A 27,583-nucleotide genomic window follows, 5' to 3' on the forward strand; every position below is an offset into this window, starting at 1 on the left:
AAAATACATAATAAATAGCACATTTTATCTCTGAAGCAGATAACTTCTCAAAAATTGTAGACCAGTGTAATCCATGATGCTTCTTACCTACTTTTTATTATGGAATTTTCTAAGCATATATTTGTAATTAAAAATTTTAGTTGCTTATACTTTTTAAAATCAAAATAGATATGCAAATAGGATTCTATTTGATTCGATTCTCGAATCTAATGTACAATGCTAGATTTTTATATTACTGCTCTTCATATAGAAACCTAACTTTCCTGTCTGTCACATCGAGGTCACATAGAGAACAAATGATACAGAAGCACATACAGGTTATCTGTTTTCATTCTAACCCTTTCAATCTTGTTCTGATTCACTTTCAAGCCTTTTCATTTGAAGTTTCTAAAGTATCAGATTAAGGATCATGTATTCCAGCCTCTGAATGAAATTCATAGAAAAAAGATCATTCCATACTGCACATGGCGGGTAGGTCAGTGCAGTTGCAATACTTCACTTGGAACTGCACTATATGTTCAGTGTTGGCACAGAACTGCCAGCATCTTTTGTTATTTGTCCTCTTCTTTCAGTTCCACTGTGCATCCTTCTCTGTGACTTTGCTCTGCCTTTCTAACAGAAGTAGCAGGAGTGAGACTATGACCCTACCACAGGGTTAATAAACATTTGCTGACAGTCTCTTTTAGATAAACTGTATAAAGTACTGCAAATTTGATCACTGTAGATTTCCAGTTCTCTCAAAACACAGGCTTTTTACTTCTTATGTACTGATTTAGAAAACTGTTGCTAGTAATTCACTTACAATTTAAATTACAGTGCTAGACATGTAAAGCAGCAGAAACTGTAGCATGATCACCGACAGCGTTACTGCTGTAGTTTCAAGAGAAATATGTAATATAGAATAATTCACAACAAGATTATGAAAATATGTATCGGAAGTAAACCTAAAATATTGACTAGAAGTAAAAGGAGAAAATATGGAGATTACGATGCTTTATCATGTCTACAACTTTATGATTCACAGAATCAAAGACAAATAATCTAAATCAGGAGATTTCTTGGGGGGAAAGTTGCATAAAGAGAACAGTGAAAATGAAATAAAATGCCCCTTAATTCCACACAAGACACATTCTCCATCTAGTGGATATCCTTTGTACTTTCATCTTCCTTGCCAATTCTCTACAAGTAAAACAACAGAGATGTGGGACAGTATGGCAAATAGCTCAGCAGATTCATACATATTGTACAGCTATTGTATCTGCTTCACAGGTGTCTGGTTGTTTTTGCCATCAAGCTAGCAGCAGATTTTTGGAGGTTTGGGAGAAAGAAGGAAGAAGTTACCCACAGTTGTTTAAAAAAAGATAGATAACGGACAGCAGACCCTAATAATCAATACCCCAAACAGACAAAATAATTAAGTCAAAACCCTCCCCCCACCAGACAGTGTGTCACTATTTTAGTCTCTACTCCTCTCTTCAACTGATGAATAATTGGTTTTAACACCAGATGACCTCTACAGATACAGTGGGGTTCAGCCAGTCTGCAAGTGGGTAAGCGTGCTTCACCTTGTCATGCTGCCATTTTGTCCAATAAATTTCATAAGCCTAACTCCCTTACCCTGCTAGCTCAGTTCCCTCTCATACAAAAAGCCAGTCAGCTAGTCTGGTTCCACTCTTCAGGGCAAGCCCAAACCTTTACCCTTTGTTCTCAGATATTTCACATTGTACAAGAAACTTTTAGAAATGGTTCAGACTGGACTAAAATATTTTATTGGTATGATTTTTCATAAACACTAGTATGTAAATCCAGGTTGTCTGAATCTTGTACACAGAGAGAGAGAGAGAAACCCGTTAAAAATAATCCTGTAATTCAGAGGATTGTGACTTCATCCATTAGTTATGAGGTAGGAAACAGTTGTGCAAGGACAGCAAAGAAATGATTCCTGTCAATCTCTCCCTTGGACACTTAACCAGTGAAAGGTTTTTAATATTTATGTATCAGTAGCATGGTGGGAAAAACAGCAAATAAAAACACTGGAAATGGTTCAATGGTTTTAAAAGCATTCCCCCTTATCTTTTATGCCATCTGCAAACTTTATCAGTGATGATTTTGTGTTTTCTTTCAGGTCACTGATAAAAATGTTAAACAGTGTAGGGCCAAGAATCGATTCCTTAGGGAACCTGCTAGAAACATATCCAGTTGACCATGATTCCCCACTTACAATTACAATCGAGACCTATCAGTTAGCCAGTTTTTAATCCATTTAATGTATGCCACGTTAATTTTCTCATTCTTGTTTTTTAATCAAAATGTTGTACATCAAATCAAGTCAAATGCCTTACAGAAGTCTATTAAATCAACACTATTACCTTTATCAAATTTATAATCTCATTAAAAATATACCAACCAGTAGTGTGCTAATTATTTTATTAACAACATATTTTAACTCTTGTAAAAACTGGCTAATGGAATGAACTAGAAGTAAACAGTAGTTATAACTTCAGTAATTTTAGGTTCTTTCCACAATTTTGGCCAACTTCTTCAGAACTTAAGTTTTAGGTAGCACCCCCATTGTAAGAGATAGCTTGTGGTTTCCTAGATAACCCAGCCTACAGAAAAATATCAACCCCTTTAACAGCAATGATGTAACCTTTGCCACTGGGTCCCAAAATTCACCTCACGACTTCACACTGACAAATTGACTTCACAGCCTATTTGGGATCATTTATGTTGAATACTTCCTCTAACCAAGCCAGGAGAGCAGACAGCATATAAATATGTTTTAACAAGCATTTTAAAAACTGGCTTTCAGCTACTTGAAGCATGCTGCCTTTTCTGGCTTTGTAGAGATGCCCAATATGCATCATTCTGAGATTTTACAGGTACCAAATATCTTAGTGTGACGGCTTTCTCTTTGGTGCTCATAAGATACCATACATCATCACTCAGAGTTTGCTACAGAAATCCCAGAAGAGTCAAAATAATTAAATGGGGCTGTCACGGGGTTGCACACATCTCTCACAAGTGCCCCCTGGCCAAGTGCATGTGCCTGCACTCTCACTCTACCTGTTTGTGGTGGGTCTTCGCTGACTCAGCCCTCCGGCCAAGTCATACACAGTCTGTGAGATAAAAGCAAAGCAAAGCTCAGCTCTTTCAGGGTACAAGTCCAACAGGGACCTCTCTGAGTGCCCTCTGTAACGTTTCCCTCAGTTTGTCCCTGCTCCGGAATAGAGCAGTGCCCCAGGGCTCTTTCCCTGGAGGCAATGTCTTCACCCTTTCAGGGCCTTTCTAGCCCCAGTGCTTCATCTGGGCCACTACAGTTCAATCCCCTTTGTGGGATACCTCAAAGTCCAGGCCACTTTCACAGTGGCTGGTGGGAGGGACCCAGGCCCACCCTCTACTCTGGGTCCCAGCACAGGAACCCTATAGATAGCAGCTGTCTGCAATGTCCCTTTAGATAAACTGTGTTGCTGCTATAATTCCCTGGGTCATTTCCCCATGGCTCTCGCACATTCTTCACCCTTACCGCAGGGCCTTGTCTTGTGGAGTCCCAGCAGCCATCCAGGAGCCCTCCAGCTCTAGCAAGGAACTGAACTCACTCTGGTCCTGCAGTTCTTCTTATACTAGCCTGCGGGGCCCAGATTGGCTGCTTCCCACACAGCCACTCTAGGCAGCTCGGAGGACCTCTCCACTGCACTTTTCCAGGGCAGGGTGTGGTGGGGCCACGGTGTGGTGGGACCACAAAGCCTCCAACAGGGGACCTCAGGGCTTAGTCCAGCCTGTCACAGGGGTTAAACTTTCTAAAATTAATCTTTGTGCTGAATGCATGCATGCCCTGGTTTATGGGTGCATTTAATACATAGTCTTCATAACCATCATAACCAACAGCCCTGGTTTCACACAGGCAGGCCCACGTTTTACCAACCAGTCCTTAGAAACTACAGTGCTGGCCAAAGTCACAGGTTATGAGACACAGCAGGAAGAGGCAGTAGCTGTACAGGACCATATGACAACAGCATCTCTCTTGCCTGCTCAGCAGCTTCTTCTCCACCCCCTGTTGGTTGCCTCACCTAAAGCCAGTTACAACCCTGCCCCCCTGCAGCTCTTGCTAATCTATTCTGCCTGATGCTGAGAGATAGCCAGGGAGCAGCAGCTGGCATTCTGAAGCCAGCCCCATATTCTATAAGGTTTGGTAGCTGAAGAGGAAGCCTGCTCAAGAGCGAGAATCCCTGTAGTGGGGCAGAAAGGCAGAGGCAGAGAAACCTGTGGAAATGGCAAGAAGTGGGGGCAAAGAGACCATCATTCACAAAGCTCTCCAGCAGCTGGAAGACAAACTGCCCCCCAGACTCTTAGGCTTTGTCTACACACAACAGCTATACCACTGTAACTACACTGGTGCAGGAAGGGGAGTAAACTATACCAGTATAAAGCACCTTTATACCACTATAACTGCATCCACATGTGAATATAATTTTTGCTGTAACAGTTATATTCACACACTAACCAAATGCCAGTACAAAAATTTTATATAAGCCAAACATATACGAAGACAGGGTCCATGCACAAAGCAAATGTTGCTTATTGTGACAATTCACTTCATTTACGCTTGTAAAACGCTCCCAGTAAGTACTAAAGTTCACCAGAAAGCACACAAAGCCAATGGCTGGGGACCTAGCAGCCTAGGCCTTGTCTACACTACGAGAGTAGTTCGATTTTACTTGCATCGAATTTTTGGAATCGATATTGCAAAGTCGAACGTGTGTGTCCACACTAAGGACAATAATTCGACTTTGTGAGTCCACACTAACGGTGAAAGCGTCGACATTCGAAGCGGTGCACTGTGGTCAGCTATCCCACAGTTCCCGCAGTCCCCTCTGCCCATTGGAATTCTGGGTGTAGCCGGCAATGCCTTCTGGGTAACAAAATGTGTCGAGGGTGCTTTTGGGTAACTGTCGTCATCCGTCCATCACTCCCGCCCTCCCTCCCTGAAAGCGCCGGCGGGAAATCAGTTCGCGCACTTTTCCAGTCATTGACAGTGCGGACGCCACAGCACTGTGAGCATGGAGCACGCTGCGACCATCGCTGCAGTTGTGGCCGCTCTCAACGCCTCACAGCTTATCATACAGGTTTCCCTGAGGCAGATGCAGAAAAGTCAGGCGAGGAGGCTACGGCAGCGCGGTGATGGCCTGAAGTCTGAGAGTAGCACAGACCTCTCAGAAAGAACAGGACCCAGCGCCAAGGACATCACGGTGGCAATGGGTCATGTTGATGCCGTGGAACGGCGATTCTGGGCACAGGAAACAAGCACTGAGTGGTGGGACCGCATAGTGCTGCAGGTCTGGGATGAATCCCAGTGGCTGCGAAACTTTCGCATGCGGAAGGGAACTTTCCTGGAACTTTGTGAGTTGCTGTCCCCTGCCCTGAAGCGCAATGACACCCGGTTGCGAGCTGCACTGAGTGTCCAGAAGCGAGTGGCCATAGCCCTCTGGAAGCTTGCAACGCCAGACAGCTACCGGTCAGTCGCGAACCAGTTTAGGGTGGGCAAATCTACCGTGGGGGTTGTTGTGATGCAAGTAGCGAAGGCAATCGTTGATGTACTGCTGCCAAAGGTAGTGACCCTGGGAAACGTGAAGGCGATCATAGATGGCTTCGCAGCGATGGGATTCCCAAACTGCGGTGGGGCCATAGATGGAACTCACATCCCTATCCTGGCACCGGACCACCAGGCCATCCAGTACATTAACCGAAAGGGCTACTTTTCCATGGTGCTGCAAGCACTGGTGGACCATAGGGGACGTTTTACCAACATCTACGTCGGATGGCCGGGCAAGGTTCATGACGCTCGTGTTTTCAGGAACTCTGGTCTGTTTAGACGGCTGCAACAAGGTATTTACTTCCCGGACCACAAAATAACTGTTGGGGATGTGAAGATGCCTATAGTCATCCTCGGGGACCCAGCCTACCCGCTAATGCCCTGGCTCATGAAGCCCTATACTGGCGCCCTGGACACTGAAAAAGAACTCTTCAACTACCGGCTGAGCAAGTGCAGAATGGTGGTGGAGTGTGCTTTTGGCCGTCTCAAGGGGAGATGGAGAAGCTTACTGACTCGCTGTGATCTCAGCGAAACCAATGTCCCCATTGTTATATCAGCTTGCTGTGTGCTCCACAATCTCTGTGAGAGCAAGGGGGAGACCTTTATGGCGGGGTGGGAGGTTGAGGAAAATAGCCTGGCTGCTGATTACGCACAGCCAGACAGCCGGGCGATTAGAAGAGACCAGCGGGAAGCACTGTGCATCCGGGAGGTTTTGAAAGCAAAGTTCCTGAGTGAGCAGGGTAACCTGTGACTTTAAAGTTTGTGTACAGAGAAGCTGAACCTGCCCCCGTTTCTTTACCCAGTTAATGTTGACTATCCTATCCAGTTACATACCCCCTTCACCCCCCTTCCAACACACGTGTCGAAATAAAAATAGTTCTACTTTGTTAATGCACACCGTTTTCTTTACTACTGTTTTCGCGGGAATTTTTTAAAACTGGGACGCAAACTGTGGTGCGGAGCGGGTGTAGTGTAGTGACGCGAATGAAGCTTCTAAACTCAAGGATTGACAGGCTCCGCTGCGGTGGGATGGTTGTTTCAACGGAGCCTGTCACCCCTCCTGATCGGGACTGTGTGTATGGGGGGGCTATGTGACTTTGTGGCAGGGGGAGGACAGTTACAGATCCCCTGCTGCGTGGCTCTGTGATCCTGCATAAGGACCGCCGCTTAAGATCTGTAACTGCCCTCCCCCGCCACAAAGTCACAGAGCAACCCACCCCCCACCACATAACATGAAAACCACCTCCCAGACTAACCAGGTTAACTAGTCACTGCATCACTGCACTATCTATGTGCCCTGCTGCTGTGCCTGCCCCCGCCTATGTACCCTGCCAAAGGTGACTGTCCTGTCCAATTACCAACCCCCTTTCCCCTCCTCCTCCAAAAGAACATGATTGAAACAGTAGTTAACAGAAACGTATTTTTTATTATCAACTACACATGGAACTGGGAGGTGAAACTTGGACGGGGGCTTGTGTCAGGCGGGAAGGAAAGAACTTTTCAAATTTTGGGGAATGAGAGCCTTCTGCTACTCGAGCTCTCTGCAGGGGTGGAGTGAGAGTTAGCACGGGCTCTGCCGCCTCTCCTTCTTTGCACTTTGGGTGAGGTGGGTATGGGACTTGGTGGCGGGGGAGGGCGGTTAGAGATGGACTGCAGCGGGGCTCTGTCCTCCTGCCTCCGTTCCTGCAGAACATCCACAAGGCGCCGGAGCGTGTCTGTTTGCTCCCTCAGTAGTCCAAGCAGCGTTTGAGTCGCCTGCTGGTCTTCCTGCCGCCACCTCTCCTCCCGATCCATGTTTGCTTGGTGCATTTGGGTCAAGTTCTCCCGCCACTGAGTCTGCTGTGCTGCCTGGGCTTGGGAACAGGCCATAAGCTCCGAGAACATGTCCTCCCGTGTCCTCTTCTTCCTATGCCTAATCCGCGCTAGCCTCTGGGAGTGTGATGCCAGGCTAGGTTGTGAGACAGTCGCAGATGGGGCTGTGGAAATGGGAAAAAGGGAGTGAATTCCTCAGAAAGATAAATGTAGTTGTGAACAAAGAACATAGTCTTTCTCTGTGAACAAGACCATGCACAGCACCTATCACATGCGCACTCAGCACAAGATCAAATTCTCGGCCTTCGCATTCAGTGCCTGGGGTCTTGCACAGCACATTTGAGAAGCGGGGCAGCACAACGGAATTTCTGTTGCAGGCAGACATGGTAAGCCGTAGACTTGTGGCAGTTTAAAACTTTTATATTACCACTGGCCTCATTTCACATTTAAAGCAATGTCAGTCCCTGCTGCCAGCAATCCGGCAAGCGGGAACTCTGCCCCTGTCCCACCCCCTCGCGGCTGTCCCCGGGAACGATCCCTTTCGGCTGCCCCTCTCCCGCCTCCACCGCGTGGCTGCAAACCAGCGGTTACAGTTCTGTAAAGGAACGGTCAAGCAGTCCCAACACTAACATTCCCCTACCTAATTCAAAGCAGTTCACCATGGGCGACATCACCCTGATGAGGATCTCTGAGAGCGAGAGAGAGAGAATGCTCCGGGAAAGCCTCCAAAGACCAGGGCCGTATGCCGCCCTGCTGTGCAGAGCAATGATTCCCGAGTACTTGATAGTCTCGTGGCGCGGCAACGTGTCGTACTTCGGAGGACCCAATAAGGCCGCTCTCCCCAGGAACCTCATGCAACGGCTTTCCAATTACCTCCAGGAGAGCTTCATCGAGATGTCCCAGGAGGATTACTGCTCTATCCCTGGACATATAGACCGCATTTTACTGTAGCTGCAGTAGCAGGGAATAAATAGTAGAGCGGCTTGGGCAGGACAATCACGGAAAACCGGACATTGCTAGATTTTTTTTCAAAACTTGTACTGCCCATGACTGAACCGTTAAGCGCCTAGGGGAAAGTAATCATGAACAAACCCATTCTTTTAATTGTTAATATTCCTGTTCTGTTAAAAATAAATGTTTAGATGTTTACAACACTTACTGGATGATCCTTCCCCAGATTCTGTGTCCGGGGTAACGGCTGGGGACGCTTGGTAGGGGATCCTGGCTGTCGGGGAAATCAGCGTTGTGAGCGCTGCCGACTGCCTCGCCCTCCTCATCTCCTTCCTCATCTTCTCCGTCCCCTAATATGTCCGAGGAACCGGCCGTGGACACTATCCCATCCTCAGAGTCCACGGTCAGTGGTGGGGTAGTGGTGGCGGCCGCACCGAGGATGGAATGCAGTGCCTCATAGAAACGGGATGTCTGGGGATGGGATCCGGAGCGTCCGTTTGCCTCTTTGGTCTTCTGGTAGCCTTGTCTCAGCTCCTTGATTTTCACGCGGCACTGCGTTGCATCCTGGCTGTATCCTCTCTCTGACATGTCTTTAGAGATCTTCTCGTAGATCTTTGCATTCCGTCTTTTGGATCTCAGCTCGGAAAGCACAGACTCATCGCCCCACACAGCGATGAGATCCAAGACTTCCCGATCAGTCCATGCTGGGGCCCTCTTTCTATTCACAGACTGCACGGCCATCACTGCTGGAGAGCTCTGCATCGTTGCCAGTGCTGCTGTGATCGCCACGATGTCCAGACAGGAAATGAGATTCAAACTGGCCAGACAGGAAAAGGAATTCAAATTCAAATTTTCCCGGGGCTTTTCCTGTGTGGCTGGTCAGAGCATCCGAGCTCGTACTGCTGTCCAGAGCGTCAACAGAGTAGTGCACTGTGGGATAGCTCCCGGAGCTATTAGCGTCGATTTCCATCCACACCTAGCCTAATTCGACATGGCCATGTCGAATTTAGCGCTACTCCCCTCGTCGGGGAGGAGTACAGAAGTCGAATTAAAGAGACCTCTATGTCGAACTAAATAGCATCGCAGTGTGGACGGGTGTAGGGTTAATTCGATGTAACGGCGATAACTTCGACATAAACGCCTAGTGTAGACCAGGCCCTACAGAATCTACATTTATTTAGAAAACTGACCCTTAGAAAACTTTTTATAAATGTTAGTAAATATGGATTGACCCCCCACACACACACACACAAGCACCTGGGATCCACTTCTGCAGCAGGAAGCTGGTACTGATCTGACCATCTCCACACACATTTTTATTTAAAATAAGTCAGTTAACTTTAGGTGTGCTCCAGATAATATGCCAGCTGCATGCAGAATTCTATAATCATAATGAACAAAAGCCATTAGGAGATAGGGAGGGGTAAGAGATCCCCCAAAATTGTTGCCTAGTCCCATCCAAAAGTTGCTCTGAGCAGTCACTGAAACAACACTATAAATGTTAGTGTTTTGTTAAATCACTCTCTAGGCATTGTGCTAAAGAAAAATCCAGAAGATATGCTTGAACAACAACTACAAACCAGATGCATCAACAGCTGAGGTTCAGTTCTCTATGAGAATTTCTGTTCTTAAAGTTATTTTGTGTTCTTCCCACAGTGATTTAGACCACTACATGGGTTGACAAAATATGTTTCCTGAACATTATTTGCATTAGCAAACTCCAACTGATTTCATACTTTCTCTAACATCCATATTTCACCATGTTCTGACTCAGCTATGAAATAATAAACATACTCTATGGAGATGAAATTTGGGGGATTATGTGACTCAGTTCCTTTGATTCATCAAAATGTTCACAGAGCATGGATATGGACCACAACATGGGTGCATTTAGCACAAAGATTAATTTCAGAAAGGTTTGTTACATGTTTTAGTACCTTTACTGCCTTACAAAATCAGCTGTGTTCGAAGGAAAACATTTTTAAATACTGTAGATAAATTCTGTCCTAGAATAATATTTGAGCTTTCATGCAATATATTTTCCTGTAATATAAGAAATTTACATTAATATTTTCCATCTTGAATGCTGTATTCAAGTTATGCTATTTTCATTGTATCTGAAATTATACCTATTGCACTTGTAATTGACAGAAAGTTAAGGGAATCTACTGTTTAATTTACAATTAAAGTTCAGCTGCAGCTAAGGAGAATAACTGCAATACGCAGGTGCCTCCAAGTGATATACTGGTGAACTGCAGAACTTTATCACAAGATAGATAGCTACAAGCATTTACATTTATTAACTGTTGCTAAATGCTGCAAGTCAAAACAAAAAGTAATAAAATAAAAATAAGAATCCATAATTTAATACATAACTATTGTACTTTTACATCAATAGAATTAAATAGCACATTCCGTTTTTTCTCTTACAAAGACTAGGCAATGTTTGAAATGCTGCAGTCAATTGATGATCCTGATATAGAATTATTCTACTTAACGGCCAGGGGGCAAATTTGTCACGTACACATGGGAAACATATAGTGTCAGCTATAGGTTGTCTGAACTCAGGAAGTTCCTTCGAGAGGAAATGTAGCCAAATTCCAAACCTATAGACAACGGAACTCCCTGTGCCTGTATCCTATAGATAACTAACTACTTAGTTTGCAAAATAACAAGGGTGGGGGGCAAGTAAATGAACAATAAGGGGTCATAAGAGGGGCAGATACATGTAGCTTGCTAATTATGTATGGTAATGATGGCAAATTTTGGCCAATCATAGAACGATAGATTATCATAAGCAACTGCATATAATGCTTTGGTGTAAGTGTTTTCTTTGTTCTTGCTGACTTATGAGCTCGAACCCAATTGCAATTGAAATAAATGGATCGCCCCTCCCGGGGCTCCTTGCTTGGCTAGCTGTGTCTGTCTCTCCTTATTCCTCAGCTGGAACGGACAGAAATTTCTATGACAATCCCATTAAATAAACAGCTGATGTTATTGTAAATTAAATTTCTCAGTAAAAGGGCTCACAAGGAAAAAAATATAAATTGGTTCGAATACAAAAGTATCTGTCAAGGGCATGTGGCTGCCCCTGATCTGCTCTACATTGTTATTGACTGAACGATGGAAGCAGTCACTAGCTGCATACTGGGGGTGGTACTGCATGACTTCTGTATAACAGACCTGGAATATGCAGATGACACAGCTATATCTGAATCCTGATGAACTAATCTCATCAATGTACTGAATACATTTATGGAAGATGCAAGTAAACTTGGTCTTCAGGTCAACTGGAAGAAGACCAAACTGACGAAAGTGGCTGATGGACCTCTATTTCTACCCACTTGTAATCGATGGACAAGAAGTTGAATTCATCAACTCATTAGAGCATCTTGGCTCTGTTGTTACCAAGGAGAGAGATTGCTTTACTGACATGAAACATTGCAAGAGCGTTCTCCAAGTGAAGGAAGAATGACTACGTGACCCTTGGGGTGAGTTTGTTGTCTGTTCATTTGTTTGTTGTATGCCTGCTGCTTGTAGTGTGCCTGCTTGACTGAAGTTTATAATGCAATCTGTTTGGGGGGCCATATGCCGAGCCTACTGGCCTGCTTGTCTAGTAGTTTCTTAACAAGGCTTTGACCTCTAATTCCTTTAGCAGCCCTTAACCAGGGAGTGAGTCTACCCAGGGAGAACCCTAGTTACAAAAAGCCAACTCCTAAGTGACCGGAGGAGCTAGTGAACAGGGGAGTTTTGCAAAGGAGTTTAGAAAGGGAGTGAGAGACACAGATATACCTAACATTCTCTAAACTTAGGCCAACAAACACCCCACACATAAAAAAACAAAAATCAAAACAAAAAAAAAAAGCTACAAGAGTAAAAATAATGCAGGCAGAAGTCTAGCAGCACAGTGAGGGCTATTCAATTTGCACGAATGCAGCATGCATAATTACCTGCCTTGTAAATAGATAGGAATGACAGAGTAGGTTATCCTGGTGAAGGAGTGGCACTATATGTGAAAGAATGCATAGAAAGAGTCAAATATAGTAAAAAACTTAAATGACTCAAACTGTACCCTAGAATCTCTATGGACAGAAATACTATTCTTGATTAATAAAAGTACAGTAGTAGGACTATACTACTGACCACCTGATTAGTTTGGTGATGGTGAAATGTTCAGGGAGATTAGAGAGGCTATAAAAATAGAAAATTCAATAATAATGGGGGATTTCACCTATCCCCATATTTATTGGGTACACATCACCTCAGGGCGGGATGCAGAGATAACATTTTTAGACACTATTAATGACTGATTCGTGGAGCAGCTAGTCCTGGAATCCACAAGGGGAGAGGCAATTCTTGATTTAGTCCTAAGTGGAGCACAGGATCTGATCCAAGAGGTGAATACAGCTGAACCACTTGGTAACAGTGACCATAATGTAATTAAATTTAACATCCTTGGGGTGGGAGGGGAAATACCAAACAACCCCACTACAGTATCATTTAACTTAAAAAAGGGGAACTATAAAAAAATTAGGAAGCTACTTAAATGGAAATTAAAAGGAACAGTCACAAGAGTAAAATGCCTGCAAGCTACATGGAAATTTTTTTAAAACATCATAACAGGCTCAAATTAAATATATACCCCAAATAAAAAAATTAGTAGGTAGTACCAAAAAAATGCCACCATGGGTAAACAACAAAGTAAAAGACTTGGGTAGAGATAAAAAAGCATCCTTACAAAATTAGAAGTCAAATCCTACTGAGGAAAATAGAAAGGTGCATAAACTCTGGCACATCAAGTACAAAAGCATAAATAGGCAGGCCAAAAAAGAATTTGAAGAACAACAAGCAAAAGACATAAAAACTAAACAGCAAAAAATGCTTTAAGTGCATCAGAAGTAGGAAACCTGTCAAACAAACACTGGGGCCACTGGGTGATCGAGGTGTTAAAAGAACAGGAGTACTTGTGGCACCTTAGAGACTAACAAATTTATTAGAGCATAAGCTTTCGTGGACTACAGCCCACTTCTTCGGATGCATACAGAGTGGAATAAATATTGAGGAGATATATATACACACATACAGAGAGCATAAACAGGTGGGAGTTGTCTTACCAACTCTGAGAGGCCAATTAAGGGATGGATAGCTCAGTGGTTTGAGCATTGGCCTGCTAAACCCAGGGTTGTGAGTTCAATCCTTGAGGGGGCCACTTAGGGATCTGGGGCAAAATCTGTACTTGGTCCTGCTACTGAAGGCAGGGGACTGGACTCGATGACCTTTCAAGGTCCCTTCCAGTTCTAGGAGATAGGATATCTCCATTAATTAATTTATTTATTTATATTAAGTAAGAGGAAAAAAAACTTTTGAAGTGATAATCAAGCTAGCCCAGTACAGACAGTTTGATAAGAAGTGTGAGAATACTTACAAGGGGAGATAGATTTAATGTTTGTAATGGCTCAGCCATTTCCAGTCCTTATTCAAACCTGAGTTGATTGTGTCTAGTTTGCAGACTAACATGGCGAGGTGTTAAAGGAGCACTCAAGGAAGACAAGGCCATTGCAGAGAAGCTAAATGAATTATTTGCATTTGGTCTTTCCTGCAGAGGATGTGAGGGAGATTCCCACACCTGAACCATTATTTTTAAGTGACAAATCTGAGAAACTGTCACAGATTAAGATGTCGAGAGAAGAGGTTTAGGAACAAATTGATAAATTAAACAGTAATAAGTCACCAAGACCAGATGGCATTCACCCCACAGTTCTGAAGGAACTCAAATATGAAATCAAGCTCTGTACCAGAGGACTGGAGGATAGCTAATGTAATGTCAATTTTTAAAAAAAGGCTCTATAGGCAATGCTGGCAATTATAGGCCAGTAAGCCTAACTTCAGGACCAGGCAAATTGGATGAAACTATAGTAAAGAATAGAATTATCAGATACATAGCTGAACATGATGTGTTGGGGATGAGTCGGCATGGATTTTGTTGCGGGAAATCATGCCTCACCCAATGGTGCTGGAAAAAAAATTTATAGTGGGGGCGCTGAAGGCAGAAACCATGTATTTGGGTTATTATTACCACTTCAAGCCAGGGAGTGCAGCAGCACCCCTAGTTCCAGCACCTCACTAATCTATCAGAATTCTTTGAGGAGTCAACAAACATTTGGGCAAGGGTGATCCAGAGATCAGAAAGCTTTTGACAAGGTCCTTTACCAAAGGCTCTTAAGCAAACCAAGCAGTCACAGGATAAGAGGAAAGGTCTTCTCATGGACCAGTGCACTGGTTAAAAGACAGCAAACAAAGGGTAGGAATAAATGGTCAGTTTTCACAGTGGAGAGATGTAAATAGGAAGGTCCCATAGGGATCTGTACTAGGACCAGTGCTGCTTTTATAATATTCATAAATGATCTGGAAAGGGAGGAATCAGTGAAATAGGAATGTCTGCAGATGATACAAAATTACTCAAGATAATTAAGTCTAAAGCCAACTGGGAAGACCTACAAAGGGATCTCACAAAACTGAGTGACTGGGAAATAATGGCAAATGAAATTCAGTGCTGATAAATGCAAAGTAATGCACATTGGAAAACATAATCTCAACTATACATACAAAATGATGGGATCTAAATTAGCTGTTACTGCTCAAGAAAGAGATCTTTGGGTCATTGTGAATAGTTCTGTGAAAACATCCGCTCAGTGTGCAGCAACAGTCAAAAAAGCTAACAGAATGTTAGGAACCATTAGGAAAGAGAACGATAATAACACAGAACCCTGGTTGAGAATCTCTGAAGTAGGGATTATACCAGAGTTATAGTGAAACCTTGCTAAAGAAGTAGTACCCCTGAACCACTCACTTCAAACCTAAACCTATCATAAATCTAGTAGAAAATAATAAATAGTCATTTCATTCACTTGAGGCTCCTCAGACCTGACAATTTCTGCTAGTTTGGGATTTAATAAATGTTTTGCTTCATCATACTTTGGTAAGGAAGATAATTTACCCAGTATCTGGAGTTCTCCAAAAGTAATGGCTCTGCAGGGGACCCACACACAATGCCTCACATGTCCAGGACCAATTTAAAGCCATTAGGTTGGGGGAGGAGGGAGTGAACACAGTGACTCCAGGAAGCAAATTCTCCAACAGAAGATGTAGAGGATTAGTACCTCTTAGAGTCTTTGGGAGCCAGTAGTGACAAGGCGGATCACCGGCCAGCAGAGAGCGCTCCGGACTGGATTGAGCTGATTCCCTGGAGTAACCAGCAGGAGGCGCCGCAGGAGTGAGTCCGACCTCTTACACCAACATTAATGTTACCTTCTGAGCCAATGTCCAAGTCATCATGGAAAATTTGATTCCTCACATAGGTTACTGAGTGGTTCCAAGCTTAAGGAAAAGAGCCTATTTCTGGATGAAAAAATTATCCATTTGAGGTGTCAGACATGAAGCAACCAGTATCAAGTCCAATGGACACACGCAGTTCTAGATTACAGGGAAAATATACTTTTTAAAGTCCCCGTCTCTAAAATTGTCAGAGTGATGAGAATATAGTTCTATAAAACAAGAAATTTCATCCAATAATATTAGACATGCACCCAAATTTGATTTCACATGCAGAAATGTTAACATTCCTTGGAAGTGTTAAGTCTGTGATATTTTGTGATTCTATTGAGATTATAAAATAAATTGATGAAAATTTGTCCATTTTCAGGTAGAGACAAAATTAAGACTTGTTGAGACTAAATAAAAAAAAACTGTTATCAATTAAAAGTACAGTTGCCATGGTAGCTTTCACTTTACTATTTCTATAGTCATTACCTCTCTTTTCTCATTAGACAAGCAGGTATCGAATTTTATCATCAAAAACAGAAAACGTCTTCTTCTGTATTTCCTGCTGGTTTAGCTACCAACTTCTCTTAGGTCCCCTCCAACAATCTAACTGAGTCTTTATGCTGGTATCCGGACTGCATCACTAAAGTGATGGGCATGGTATAAAAACCTAGACAGATTAGACAAACCCTGGGGAAAGTCACCTGAAGGGGACAGACCCACAAAAGAGAAGCAGGAATTCTGAAATTTTCTTACCTTGTTCTTTTCTTGTCCAGCTTGATTGCGTTAAAGGCTACATATAATTGGCTGGAGCATTACAGAGTTAGATATCACATCAATTGAACTGTATCATTTTTGGGGATTTCTCTCTTTGCATTTTATAACAACTTTTTAATATTCAAGTAAATAAACATGATATTTTCATGAAGGTCACTAAGCATGAAATGGAAATGCATTATGAGTGGTGCAGATTTTAATAGACCTCCTCAAGAAAGATCTTGTGGAACATATTATTTTCCTTTATTGTCAGGAGTAAGCAGTTTTGGTACATTGAAGAAAAGGAAAACTGTTATGGTGGATATATGCCTTCTCATTGCTTCTTCTCAATGACATGAATGTACAAACGACATTTTATACAGAAGGGATAAAATTAACCCCTGTTCAATTAGCACAAGACCCTATATACCACATAAGCTTCATATAAGTTGTTTAACTGGCATTTAAGTAATGGATAGAGATTGGTGTGAATTTAACCCTAGATGTATCTGGATTTTAGTAATCCATTTGATAGAGTTCTTTTTACTGTTTGAGAAGAACTTAGATACTATGGATAGGAGGGATATATATGGAAGATAGACAGAAAATTTAACTTACAAAATCAGTTAAAACTGGCTTGGTTAAGACCACCATCACATAGACTGAAATCTTACTGAAGAAGCCTACACAATAATGTATTGAGTTGGAAAGAAGGTATCTAGTGGAATGCCAGGTTCAGTGCCAGCCTATTTAGCACCACCAGTGAAGATAGGGTAAACAGTGTATTAATGAAATTTGCAGGTACTACCAAATTGGGAGGTAATGGGACACCAAAGAAGACAAAAAAAGATACAAAGGAACAAAACAAAATTTAGAAATATGGGCCAATTTTTTTTTCAAGTACATTGAGTCAACACACTATATATGATGCTTACTTACAATTCTTCTCCTTGTTTTGCCTTCTTGTCTGAAACCAGATAGACTGTTCCAAAGCTTCCTCTGCCAAGTTTCTGCTGAAGAACATATCTTCTTGCAATCAAGGTTTCAGAGGAAGTGGAAATAGGTGCAGAACCACTGACATGTTTAATAGCCTCTTGGAATTTCAGCATTGCTCCATGTAACAGAGATCACATTTATTTATCTATAATGTATCTTTCAAATTCAAGTCTCCTTAGTAATGCTCCTATTCTTCCAGTGATGTTCACAGGACACCACCTAAAACAGAAAAATAAATTAGATTTTATGTAATACTCTAAAGTATTACCAAGATGTTCAGGCTGTTAATTATAATACCACACCTCAAGCCATCAACTTGTAACCTATCAAAAGCTCAGGGCCAATCAAAGGGTGGGCCAGGAGGACCATTTGGCCTGGGCCTCAAGCTCAAAGGGGGGCTCAAATGTAGACACTTGTTAATTTTTTGGCATTTGATACATTTCACAACTTGTTTTTATATGCATCACTATCGGACCAAGATATGACACATTCTCTCAGGTCAGAGCTGCAAATTTAAGCAAATAAGAGATGTGATTTGGTAAAAGACATAATTTTTTAATTAACTGATATAGATTTTGTCATATTAAAGAGTTAAAAATGTTCATACATATTAATAAAAATATATCGGTTCTGATGGCATAAGATTAGACCGTGATGACCGTGTCCTCTTAGATCAGCTGATTATATAAACAAACCACTACTAGTGGCTAGTGCTGGATCAAGTGCGTGTTGAAAGGTAGAGAATTGTTACATTTTAGTGTCCTTATAGTTTTACGTCTAGTTGACTAAGGAATTATTTGTGTGTGAGAATTCCTCATTATTATCTTCATACGGTAGCTAAAAGAGGTGACTGGTTGGTTGGTTGAGCCCTAGCTTGGTAGCTTGGCCATCATCATAGGCTTTCGTAGGCTATAGGCCCAGATTCAAGGTGAAAATTTGTGAGGACAATCTTGTACAGTGAGTTTCGTGAGGACACATGTTTGAAATGTTGGACATTGTCTCTCTGTCTGTATCCATGTCTGTGTTTACTATATATATGTCATCCCTTTGTCTTCAGCTCAGCCTGTTATATTATACCTTGCGTGCTTGAGTTTTTATTCAGTGATAAGGATAATAACCTGCCTGACTGTTTCATTTTGTATTCTTAATTAGTGTTCCTTCATTTTAAGCCTTTTCAGCATTTGTGTACCATTCAGCATTTGTGTACATGTTTACAGTAGAAGATTTCTAGTGTAGATAAGCTATTTATTTACAGCAGAATATTTCAAGTGTGGATAGGCTACATATTGACCAGATAGATCACTATGAAGAGGAGATTTGAAAGTAGTGCAAGCAAGAGACGGCGAAAACAACTGAGTGAAGCAGCAGCTAAGAGCTCAAAGCCAATAACTTCATTTCTCAAACCACTGGAAAACACACCTTACCCAACAAACAATGCTACAGATAATGAAAACTCCACAACTACAACAGGTGATATTCCAACGATACCTGAACATGAGGACAGTAGTCAAGAAGGAGATGTGCCAACAGTAACAGATGCAGCAGAAGATCCTATGTATGATTAAGAAACTCAACAGCAACAGGAAGATGTAGATCTTACGCAGCAAGAGCAATTCATGAGTACTACAGTTTGACTGTGACTGACATTGGAATTATTGACAAGAGCAATGCTGCCCAAATGCAATCTTTTCTTCAAATTAGCCGTTTTGAAATTCCAAGTAACATTCCACGAGATGCTGATAATCATGCTTTCCCTACTCATCTGCTGACAAAAACTCTTCCAAATGGTGAGACCTGCACAAGACACTGATTATGCTGGAGTACGAAAAAACAATCTCTGTACTGTGCACCCTGCTTCATTTTGAACAAAAGTGCTGCAAATGCATCAGTTCTCTCTGATCAATCAGGATGGAGCATCAACAGAGGTTGGAGGAAGTTGAAAGACCGATTACCATTACATAAGAGTTCAACATCACACAAAGAAAAAATGGTTACTCACCTTTTGTAACTGTTGTTCTTTGAGATGTGTTGCTCATATCCATTCCAACTAGGTGTGTGCGCACCGTGTGCACAGCTGTTGGAAAGTTTTTCCCCTAGCAGCACCCGTCGGGTCAACTGTGGAGCTCCCTGGAGTGGTGCCTTCATGGCACTCAATATAATACCCTGCCAACTTGGCGTCCCCTCAGTTCCTTCTTGCCAGTTACTCTCACAAAGGGGAAGGTGGACGGGTTTGGAATGCATATGAGCAACACATCTCGAAGAACAACAATTACGAGAGGTGAGTAACCATTTTTCTTCTTCAAGTGATTCCTCATATCAATTCCAATTAGGTGACTCCCAAGCCTTACCTAGGCAGTGGGGTCGGAGTTAAGGAATGCTGATTGTAGCACCACTCTACCGAAAGCCGTGTCGTCCCTGGCATGCCGGACGATGGCGTAGTGAGAGGCGAAGATATGAACCGAGGACCAAGTCACTGCCCTCCAGATTTCCTAGTTCGGGACCTGGGCCAGGAACGCTGCTGATGAGGCCTGGGCCCTAGTGGAGTGTGTGGTGAGAGCTGGGGTCAGCACTTTGGCCAGCTCATAACAAGTGCAGACGCAGAACATGATCCAGGAGGATATTCTTTGAGATGAGACTGGGAGGCCTTTCATGCGGTCTGCCACTGCTACAAATAGCTGTTTCGATTTTCTGAATGGCTTAGTGTGCTCGATGTAGGGCTCAGGCATCGAGGGAATGTAGCTGCTAATCCCGGGTACTAGCATGAGGCTTCGGGTAAAAGACAGGTAGGAAAATGTCCTGGCTGGTGTGGAAGTTCGACATCACCTTGGGGAGAAACGCCAGGTGCGGTCTGAATTGCACCTTATCCTTGTGGAAAACCGTGTAAGGTGCTTCCAAGGTGAGGGCTTTTAGCTCAGAGACGCGTCTCGCCGACGTAATGGCAACCAGGAAAGCTGTCTTCCAGGAGAGATACAAGAGGGAGCATGTGGCCAACGGTTTGAATGGAGGCCCCATGAGCCTTGAAAGGACCAGGTAAAGGTCCCCTGCAGGGACAGGCTGAGGGATCTGAGGATGTAAATGGTCCAAGCCTTTGAGAAAGTGACCAACCATAGGGTTGGTGAAGACCGAGCGGCCAGATGCACCTGGGTGGAAGGCTGAGATGGCAGCAAGGTGAATCCTATGGAGGAGGCCGCCAGGTCTTGCTGTTTCAGGTGCAGTAAGTACTCTAAGATGAGAGGTACCGGCACCTGGAGGGGGGGCTGAGGTGCTGGTAACACCAACATGAAAATCTTTTCCACTTTGCCAGATACATGGCTCTGGTGGACGGCTTCCTGCTGCCTAGCAGGACCTGTCTTACTTGATCCAAGCACAGAAGCTCCATGGGGTTCAGCCATGAAGCTTCCAAGCCATGAGGTGGAGGGACTGTAGGTCAAGATGATAGAGGCAACCATGGTCCTGAGTGAGTAAGTCGGGGAGGAGAGGCAACATGACCGGTATGTCCACCGACAGCTCCAGCAGCGTGGTGTACCAGTGCTGGCGAGGCCACGCCGGAGCTATCAGAATCACCTTTGCCCCCTCCCTACGGATCTTGAGCAGGACTTTGTGCACGAGAGGGAATGGAAGAAAGGTGTAGAGCAGGCGACCTCTCCAGGGTAGCAGGAATGAGTACATGAGGGCGCACGGGCTGCGACCCTGGAAGGAGCAGAACGATTGGCACTTCCTCTTGCATCGGGTGGTGAACAGGTCGACCTCGGGAAACCCCCACCTTTGGAAGATGGGGTGTATGACATCCGGTCGGAGAGACCACTCGCGAGTGTGGAAGGACCTACTGAGGCAGTCCACCAGCATGTTCTGAATTCCTGGGAGAAAGGACACTTCCAAGTGAATGGAGTAGGCTATATAGAACTCCCACAGTCTAAAGGCCTCCTGGCATAGTGGGGAGGAACGGGCTCCCCCTTACTTGTTAATGTAAAACATGGCTGTGGTGTTGTCTGTTAGAACAGCTATGCAGCATCCTTGCAGTTGGCAAGCAAGGCGAACTGCCACTAGCTCCCTGACGTTGATATGGAGGGAGAGCTCATTCTGTGACCACAGGCTCTGTGTCTGAAGGTTCCCCAGATGTGCCCCCCATCCCATAGCTGACGTGTCCGTAACCAGGGACAAGGAAGGCTGTGGGCTGTGGAAGAGGACTCCTCCACACACCGCTCGGGGGTCGAGGACCTGTCTCAGCACTGTGACCACTGAATTCAAGTTGTCGTGCCCTGGGCAGTAGGCCGAGGCGAGCCATGCCTGCAATGGCCCGCAGCTCCCACTGGCCATGAATGGCGAACCGCAGCCACTGGGAGCTGCAAGCAGCCATACCTGTGGACGCTCAGGTAAACAAAGTGTCTCATGGCCCGCCAGAGGCTTACCCTGAACAAGCCACGAACCAAGTTTGGCAACCCCTGCTTTAGACTGTGCACCCTGGGCCTGGTGGTACACCCACGGTGTCCAGAATGGCCACTGAGCTGGTCCCTGCTTTTGCACCATCCGTGGCCCTGCCCCCACTTCAGGGCATCCATGGCCTGACCAGTGCTGGTCCCGCTCCAAGTACCTAGACCCTGCCTCCGAGCCCAAGGAACGGAATTGGGACCGCAAGGGTCAGGGTGGCGCCAAGCAGAGCTGAGCCAGCGAGTGGTGCCATGAAACTGGGAAGCGGTGCCGCAAAACTGGGGAGCTGTGCCAAGAAGCTGGAGAGCAGTGCCGCGAGGCTGGGGAGTGGTTCCACGACCTGGAGTGGTGTCGTGACCTGGAGCGGTGTCGCGACCTGGAGCTACTGGGGACGGCAAGCAGTGCCGGGACCGGTGCCAGGTTCAGGACGTGCTCCTCGAAGGCGACCAGCGTGCAGATCGGCATAGCGATCGGGAGTGCTGGCGTGATCTGGAGCAGCACCGCGAATTTGACCGGTGCTGCGAGTACAACCGGCACCACGATGGGGAGTGGTGCCAAGACTCCAAGCGGTGCTGGGGCTCGACCAACAGTGCTGATGGCTGGATCATCACTGGTTTGCCTTGAGATGGTGCCATATGCTGTGGTACCGGAGGCTTGGCATGGAACGTAGGTGCCATCGGTGCCATCATGGCGATGAGGTCCCTCGCAGCCGCAAAGGTGTCCAGGGTGGATGGCAGCTGTACTTCCTCAATGCTGTGGGTTGGGGACTCGACGGCACCCCTTGTGGGGCCAAAGTCGACAGTGCCGCTTCCACAGGCTTTGGTCCTGGGTGCTCCTCTCTGGGACGCGCCCCATTGGCCGGCTGCAGGGAGGTGGGTCTCTGTGATGGAGAGCCACTCCTCCCTTGCTTCTGGTGCCGCTTCTGCACTGGGGAGTGGGAGTTATGCTGGATTGATGCCGCCGGTTTCGGCGCTGGGGAGCGGCGGTGTCGTGGGTCTCTGCCTGAGTCCATCCGCAGTACTGCTTCCACCACTGCCACTGGGGCGCTGTGCACCAAAGAACTTGGTGCCGGGTCCTGCCACGCTGAAGAAGGCTAAGGTCTAAGTGCCGCCTCCATAAGGAGCTGCTTAAGGTGAAAGTCACGCTCCTTTTTGGTCCCAGGATGAAACCCATCACAAATACTACACCTACCAGCTTGGTGAGCCTCCCCCAGACACTTCAGACAAGAGTCATGGGGGTCACCCGTTGGCATGGGCTTGGAGCAGGACTTGCAGGGCTTGAATCCTTGGGACTTGGGCATGAAAGCCCTTCCAAGAAAAAGCGGTCGGGACAGAGGGTAAACCCCCCATCCCAACTGCTACTGACTGCAACAAAAATAAACTACAAGAACTAAAGAAAAGTTATAACAATGACTATAAAACAAGCTAGGGAAACGTGGAGAACTCGCTAAGCAAGACGCCACAGTAAGAAGGAACTGAGGGGGTGCTGGATTGGCAAGGTCATATATTGAGCGCCATGAAGGCGCCACTCCTGGAGGCTTCACAGCTGAACCGATGGGTGCTACTAGGGGGGAAAACTTTCTGACAGTTGTGCACGCGGCACGCACACATCTAATAGAATCGATATGAGCAATCACTCGAAGAAGAAACTATGTTGCATGGAAATCAGCCAGTAAGGGAGCATCACCTGAAAGTTCAGCTGAGAATTTATTCTTGACTGAACTCTCTACAGAAACTAATAACTGGAAAAAACATTTTGAGCGCATCCTGAATGTCATCCTTTTTCTTTCTGAGCGGGGATTGGCTTTCTTTGGTTCCAGTCAACATATTGGTGATCGTGCAAATGGAAACTTTCTAGGCATAATTGAGCTCCTCAGCAAATATGACCCACTTTTATCAGAGCATGTTAAACGTGTTCGAGAATCTCAAGAGAGTCAAAAGCGCATGCAAGTCCATTCTCTCTCCACACGCATACAAAACGAGTTTATTGAGCTATGTCGGTCATTCGTAAAAAACAACAGTTCTTGATGAGATTTGAAATGCCAAGTATTTTTCAATCATTGTTGATGCCATTCCAGATTGTTCTCACAAGGAACAGACTACTATGGTTATTCGATATGTTAAGATTGTAGACAGCTCACAATTTTCAATGGAAGAAAGGTTTATTTTGTTTAATAATTTCAAGAGAAAAACTGGAAAAGAAATTGCTGCTCGAGTACTAGCAATTCTAGAAGGTTTTAAGTAAGATTTTCAAGTCTGCATATGTCAAACCTATGACAATGGATTTAATATGGCTGGGAAGTACAAAGATGTACAAGCAGTTCTGCCTGAGCATAATTCAAACTGTATTTTCTCCAGCTGTGGAAACCACACACAAAATCTTGTAGGTGTTGACTGTGCTGACCCATGCAAGGAGACAATTACTTACTTTGGAACTGTTCAGCAAATGTACAATCTCTTCAGTAGAAGTCCACAAAGGTGGGAAATTCTGAAGCAATATCTTCCTGTTTCACTGCATGGGATCTCCAAAACTAGATGGTGTGCACGGACTGATGGTGTTCAACCAGTTGTGCAGCATTTGAATTCAGTAAGAAAGGCTTTAAATGAGCTTGAATCTCTCAATCTCATTGCATGGGCTTGAACTGAATTTCAGTCTATTCAGAAGCACATGTCCAAATTTGAATGCATTCTGATGTCATCTTTGTGGATGAAGCTACTTACAATGATCCAACAAACTAATCTGGTAATTGAAGCATACAATGCTACACTTGATGTTGAGAGGGATAACACTGAAAGTCTTATCAATGACATTCAAGGGATTCGTGAACAATGGGATGCGATCCTGACTGAGTCCAACTTAGTAGCACAGAATATTGACATTCTCCACCAATCGCAACTTACCTACTGAATCCGATGCTGAACAGCATTATAGGGTCAATGTCCTCCTTGTCATCATTGACTCTATTCAATCAGGTTTTACACATCAGTTTGAATCACTGAGACTAATTTGTACCCTTTTGGGTTTCTTTGGCAGTTCACCAGACTGAGTAATGAAGATCTACTTTCTGCAGCTGAACAATTTCAGCAACCGTACAACAAAGAAATCTCAAAAGATCTCAGTGATGAGGTCATCTTCCTCAAACGAATATATTCCACAAACTTTAAATTGGATTACAAGCCAAAGGAATTGCTTCAAGAAATACTCGAACTTGGACTCTCTGGGGTGTTTCCTAATATCACAATTGCATTGCGTATTTTTGTCAGTTTGCCTGCATCAGTGGCTTCAGGTGAAAGCACCTTCAACATGTTGAAGCAGGTAAAGAACTATCACCGTTCAACTATGGGACAAAAGCATTTGAATGGGCTCGCCATACTTAATGACATTGCACGAAAGCTAGATTTTTCCTCAATAATTAGAGCATTTGCACAGAAAAAGGCTAGAAAAGCATTTGTTAAATAAAAAAAATATTCAAATTATGTCTCACTTTTTTTTTGGCGCATTATTTTGTTTTCATGTGTTGTCATTTTTTATTTTTATTATGGCTAGGGGCCTCAAAAGCTGGAAGTGGCCCTGGCCTCTCTGGACCTCTGAGAGGGCCTGCATAAACGAAGCAGGATGACTAGTGGTCAAAAATGTTTGGGTGGGAGACTTCAAGGGCAAACACCAAGTACCTTAGAAGTGGTGGTGTCAATTTCATCCATGCCAATCTGCCCACTGAGTCAGTTTCCTAGAACTCAGTTTATCTACTCCAAAAAAAGACAGAGAAAGAACCTGCCAGGATTTGAATCTATGTTTCTAGAGAGCCCTTCCTTATAGGGTGTCCCCAGACTTAGACGGAGTACAGTATAATCTGCCAAGAGCGACCACTCATGGGAGTTAGCAAAAATAGTCTCTTGTAATAGGTAGTCTCTCTTCAAAGGTTTGCACAGCAGAGAGCCATAGTGTTCTGTGGCCTCTGCAAGTATTCCTTGTGACAGCTAGTCTTTCTTCAAAGGTGGTCGCTAAGGCTATGTCTACACTACAGCTTATGTTGGCATAACTTATGTTGCTCATGGGGGTGAATAAGTCACCCTCCTGAGCAACATAAGTTACACCAACATATGGACATCGCTATGTCAGCAGAAGAGCTTCTCCTGCAGACACGGCTACTGCCACTCGTGGGGGCTGGAGTAGTTAAGCCAACGGGAGAGAGCTCTCCCGTTGGCTTAGAGCGGCTACATTAGAGATCTTACAGTGGAGCAGCTACAGCGGTGCAGCTGCGCCACTGTAATCTCTAGTGTAGCTGTGCCTTAAGGCAGATTTTACTGTACTTCCTGTTTATATAGCCAAGCAAGCAATTAGATTTGGTGGCTAGGCCATGTTTTCATGATAATTTTGCAAGGCCAAGGAAGCAATAACACCTAGTAATAGGATTTCATTCCCTTATAACTAGGCCTGGTGGAACTCAATGTTTATTGTTTTACAGTTTTGATGGATATTATCCAGTGTTTATTTTAAAGCATTTTTTCTATTGTTATCAATTTCAATTTTCATAGTTGTGGAAAATTATAGGTTTTAAGCCACTTTTTTGAGTTTTATCTATTTAAATTTTCACAATTGTGGGAAATTATGGGCTGGTCAGCCAATAATTATTTAATGATAGTAGACACTGAGATTCAAAATGTTAAAGCTTTACATTAAAACATGAATTCTCAACATTACATGTCAAAATATATAAAGTAAATAGCTCTAAATTAAACTCTAATAGGTTCTCAAGCAGCATTTTTCTCACTTTATCTATCTTTAAATTTCGATTATTATTGATGGAACTATTTTTTTATGGGTTTGTGTGTGAATAGTGAAATTGATATTTACCTACATTTACCAAACACAAATCTAATCCTTCCAAGCCTACTTAGAACGGAGTCTTTAAATGATTAAGAGTATGGAACATCTTCCATATGAGGTGAGATTAAAAAGACTGAGACTGTTCAGCTTGGAAAAAAGATGACGGGAGGGGGGACGAGCAGGATATGATGGAACCAGGGCTGGCTCTTCGGTTTTGGCCGCCCCAAGCAGCCAAACAAACAAACAAAAAAAGCTGCGATCGCGATCTGCGGCAGCAATTCAGCGGGAGGTCCTTCACTCCTAGGGTGACCAGACGTCCCGATTTTATCGGGACTGTCCCGATATTTCCTTGTTTGTCCCGCGTCCCGACCGACGTGCGGTCGGGACGTGGGACAAACAAGGAAATGCTCCAGAGCCCGGAAGTGCTCGCCCCCCCACCCCCACCCCCCGAGCCTGGGCCCGCGGCGGCCCCGGAGTGGGGGCAGCAGGCCCCAGCCCCCCCGTCCTGCTCGGGTCCCGCAGATTGCACCAGCTGGGCAGCAGCCCAGACGCGACTGGCCAGGGGCTGGGCGCAGCGTGCGCGCTGCTGGGTCCCCGCAGCAGGCCCGGGCTCGGGGGGTTCGGGCCCAGGCGCCAGAGCCGCAGCCGCTGAGCTTGGCCATCGGCCGCTTCCTCCCCCCGCGGCAGTGGGAGCTGCAGGAGCGGCTGCTCCCGAGTCCCGCTGCCCAGGGGGGGAGAATAGCCGCCGCCTGGCCCCGCGGGCTGCCCCCCTCCTCTCCCTACCACCCGACTGAGTCCTGCCTGCTTGGGGCCAGGCCGGACTCTTACTCACCCCGGCCCCGCGCTTTCCCTGCGTCTCCTTGGCCTCCCTCCAGCGCTTGTGGAGGAAGGGTGGGTTTT

At 44.7% G+C, this 27,583-nt stretch overlaps 1 protein-coding gene across 5 annotated transcripts in view; it reads right to left on the reverse strand.

Moving 5' to 3' along the window:
* Nucleotides 1–27,583, reverse strand: part of NEK11 (NIMA related kinase 11) — a 176,090-nt gene that overhangs the window by 147,649 nt on the left and 858 nt on the right. For 4 of the 5 annotated variants that reach the window (XM_054019724.1, XM_054019727.1, XM_054019723.1 and 1 more), the window contains exon 2: nt 17,372–17,647. In XM_054019724.1, the coding sequence (XP_053875699.1) occupies nt 17,372–17,541 (170 nt within the window). In that variant the 5' untranslated portion in view covers nt 17,542–17,647. Of the gene's footprint in view, nt 1–17,367; nt 17,648–27,583 lie in introns of those variants that run through there. The other variant, XM_054019726.1, reaches the window with a different exon arrangement.

This window comes from Malaclemys terrapin, chromosome 2 (genome assembly GCF_027887155.1).
Source record: "Malaclemys terrapin pileata isolate rMalTer1 chromosome 2, rMalTer1.hap1, whole genome shotgun sequence".
NCBI lineage: Eukaryota > Metazoa > Chordata > Testudines > Emydidae > Malaclemys > Malaclemys terrapin.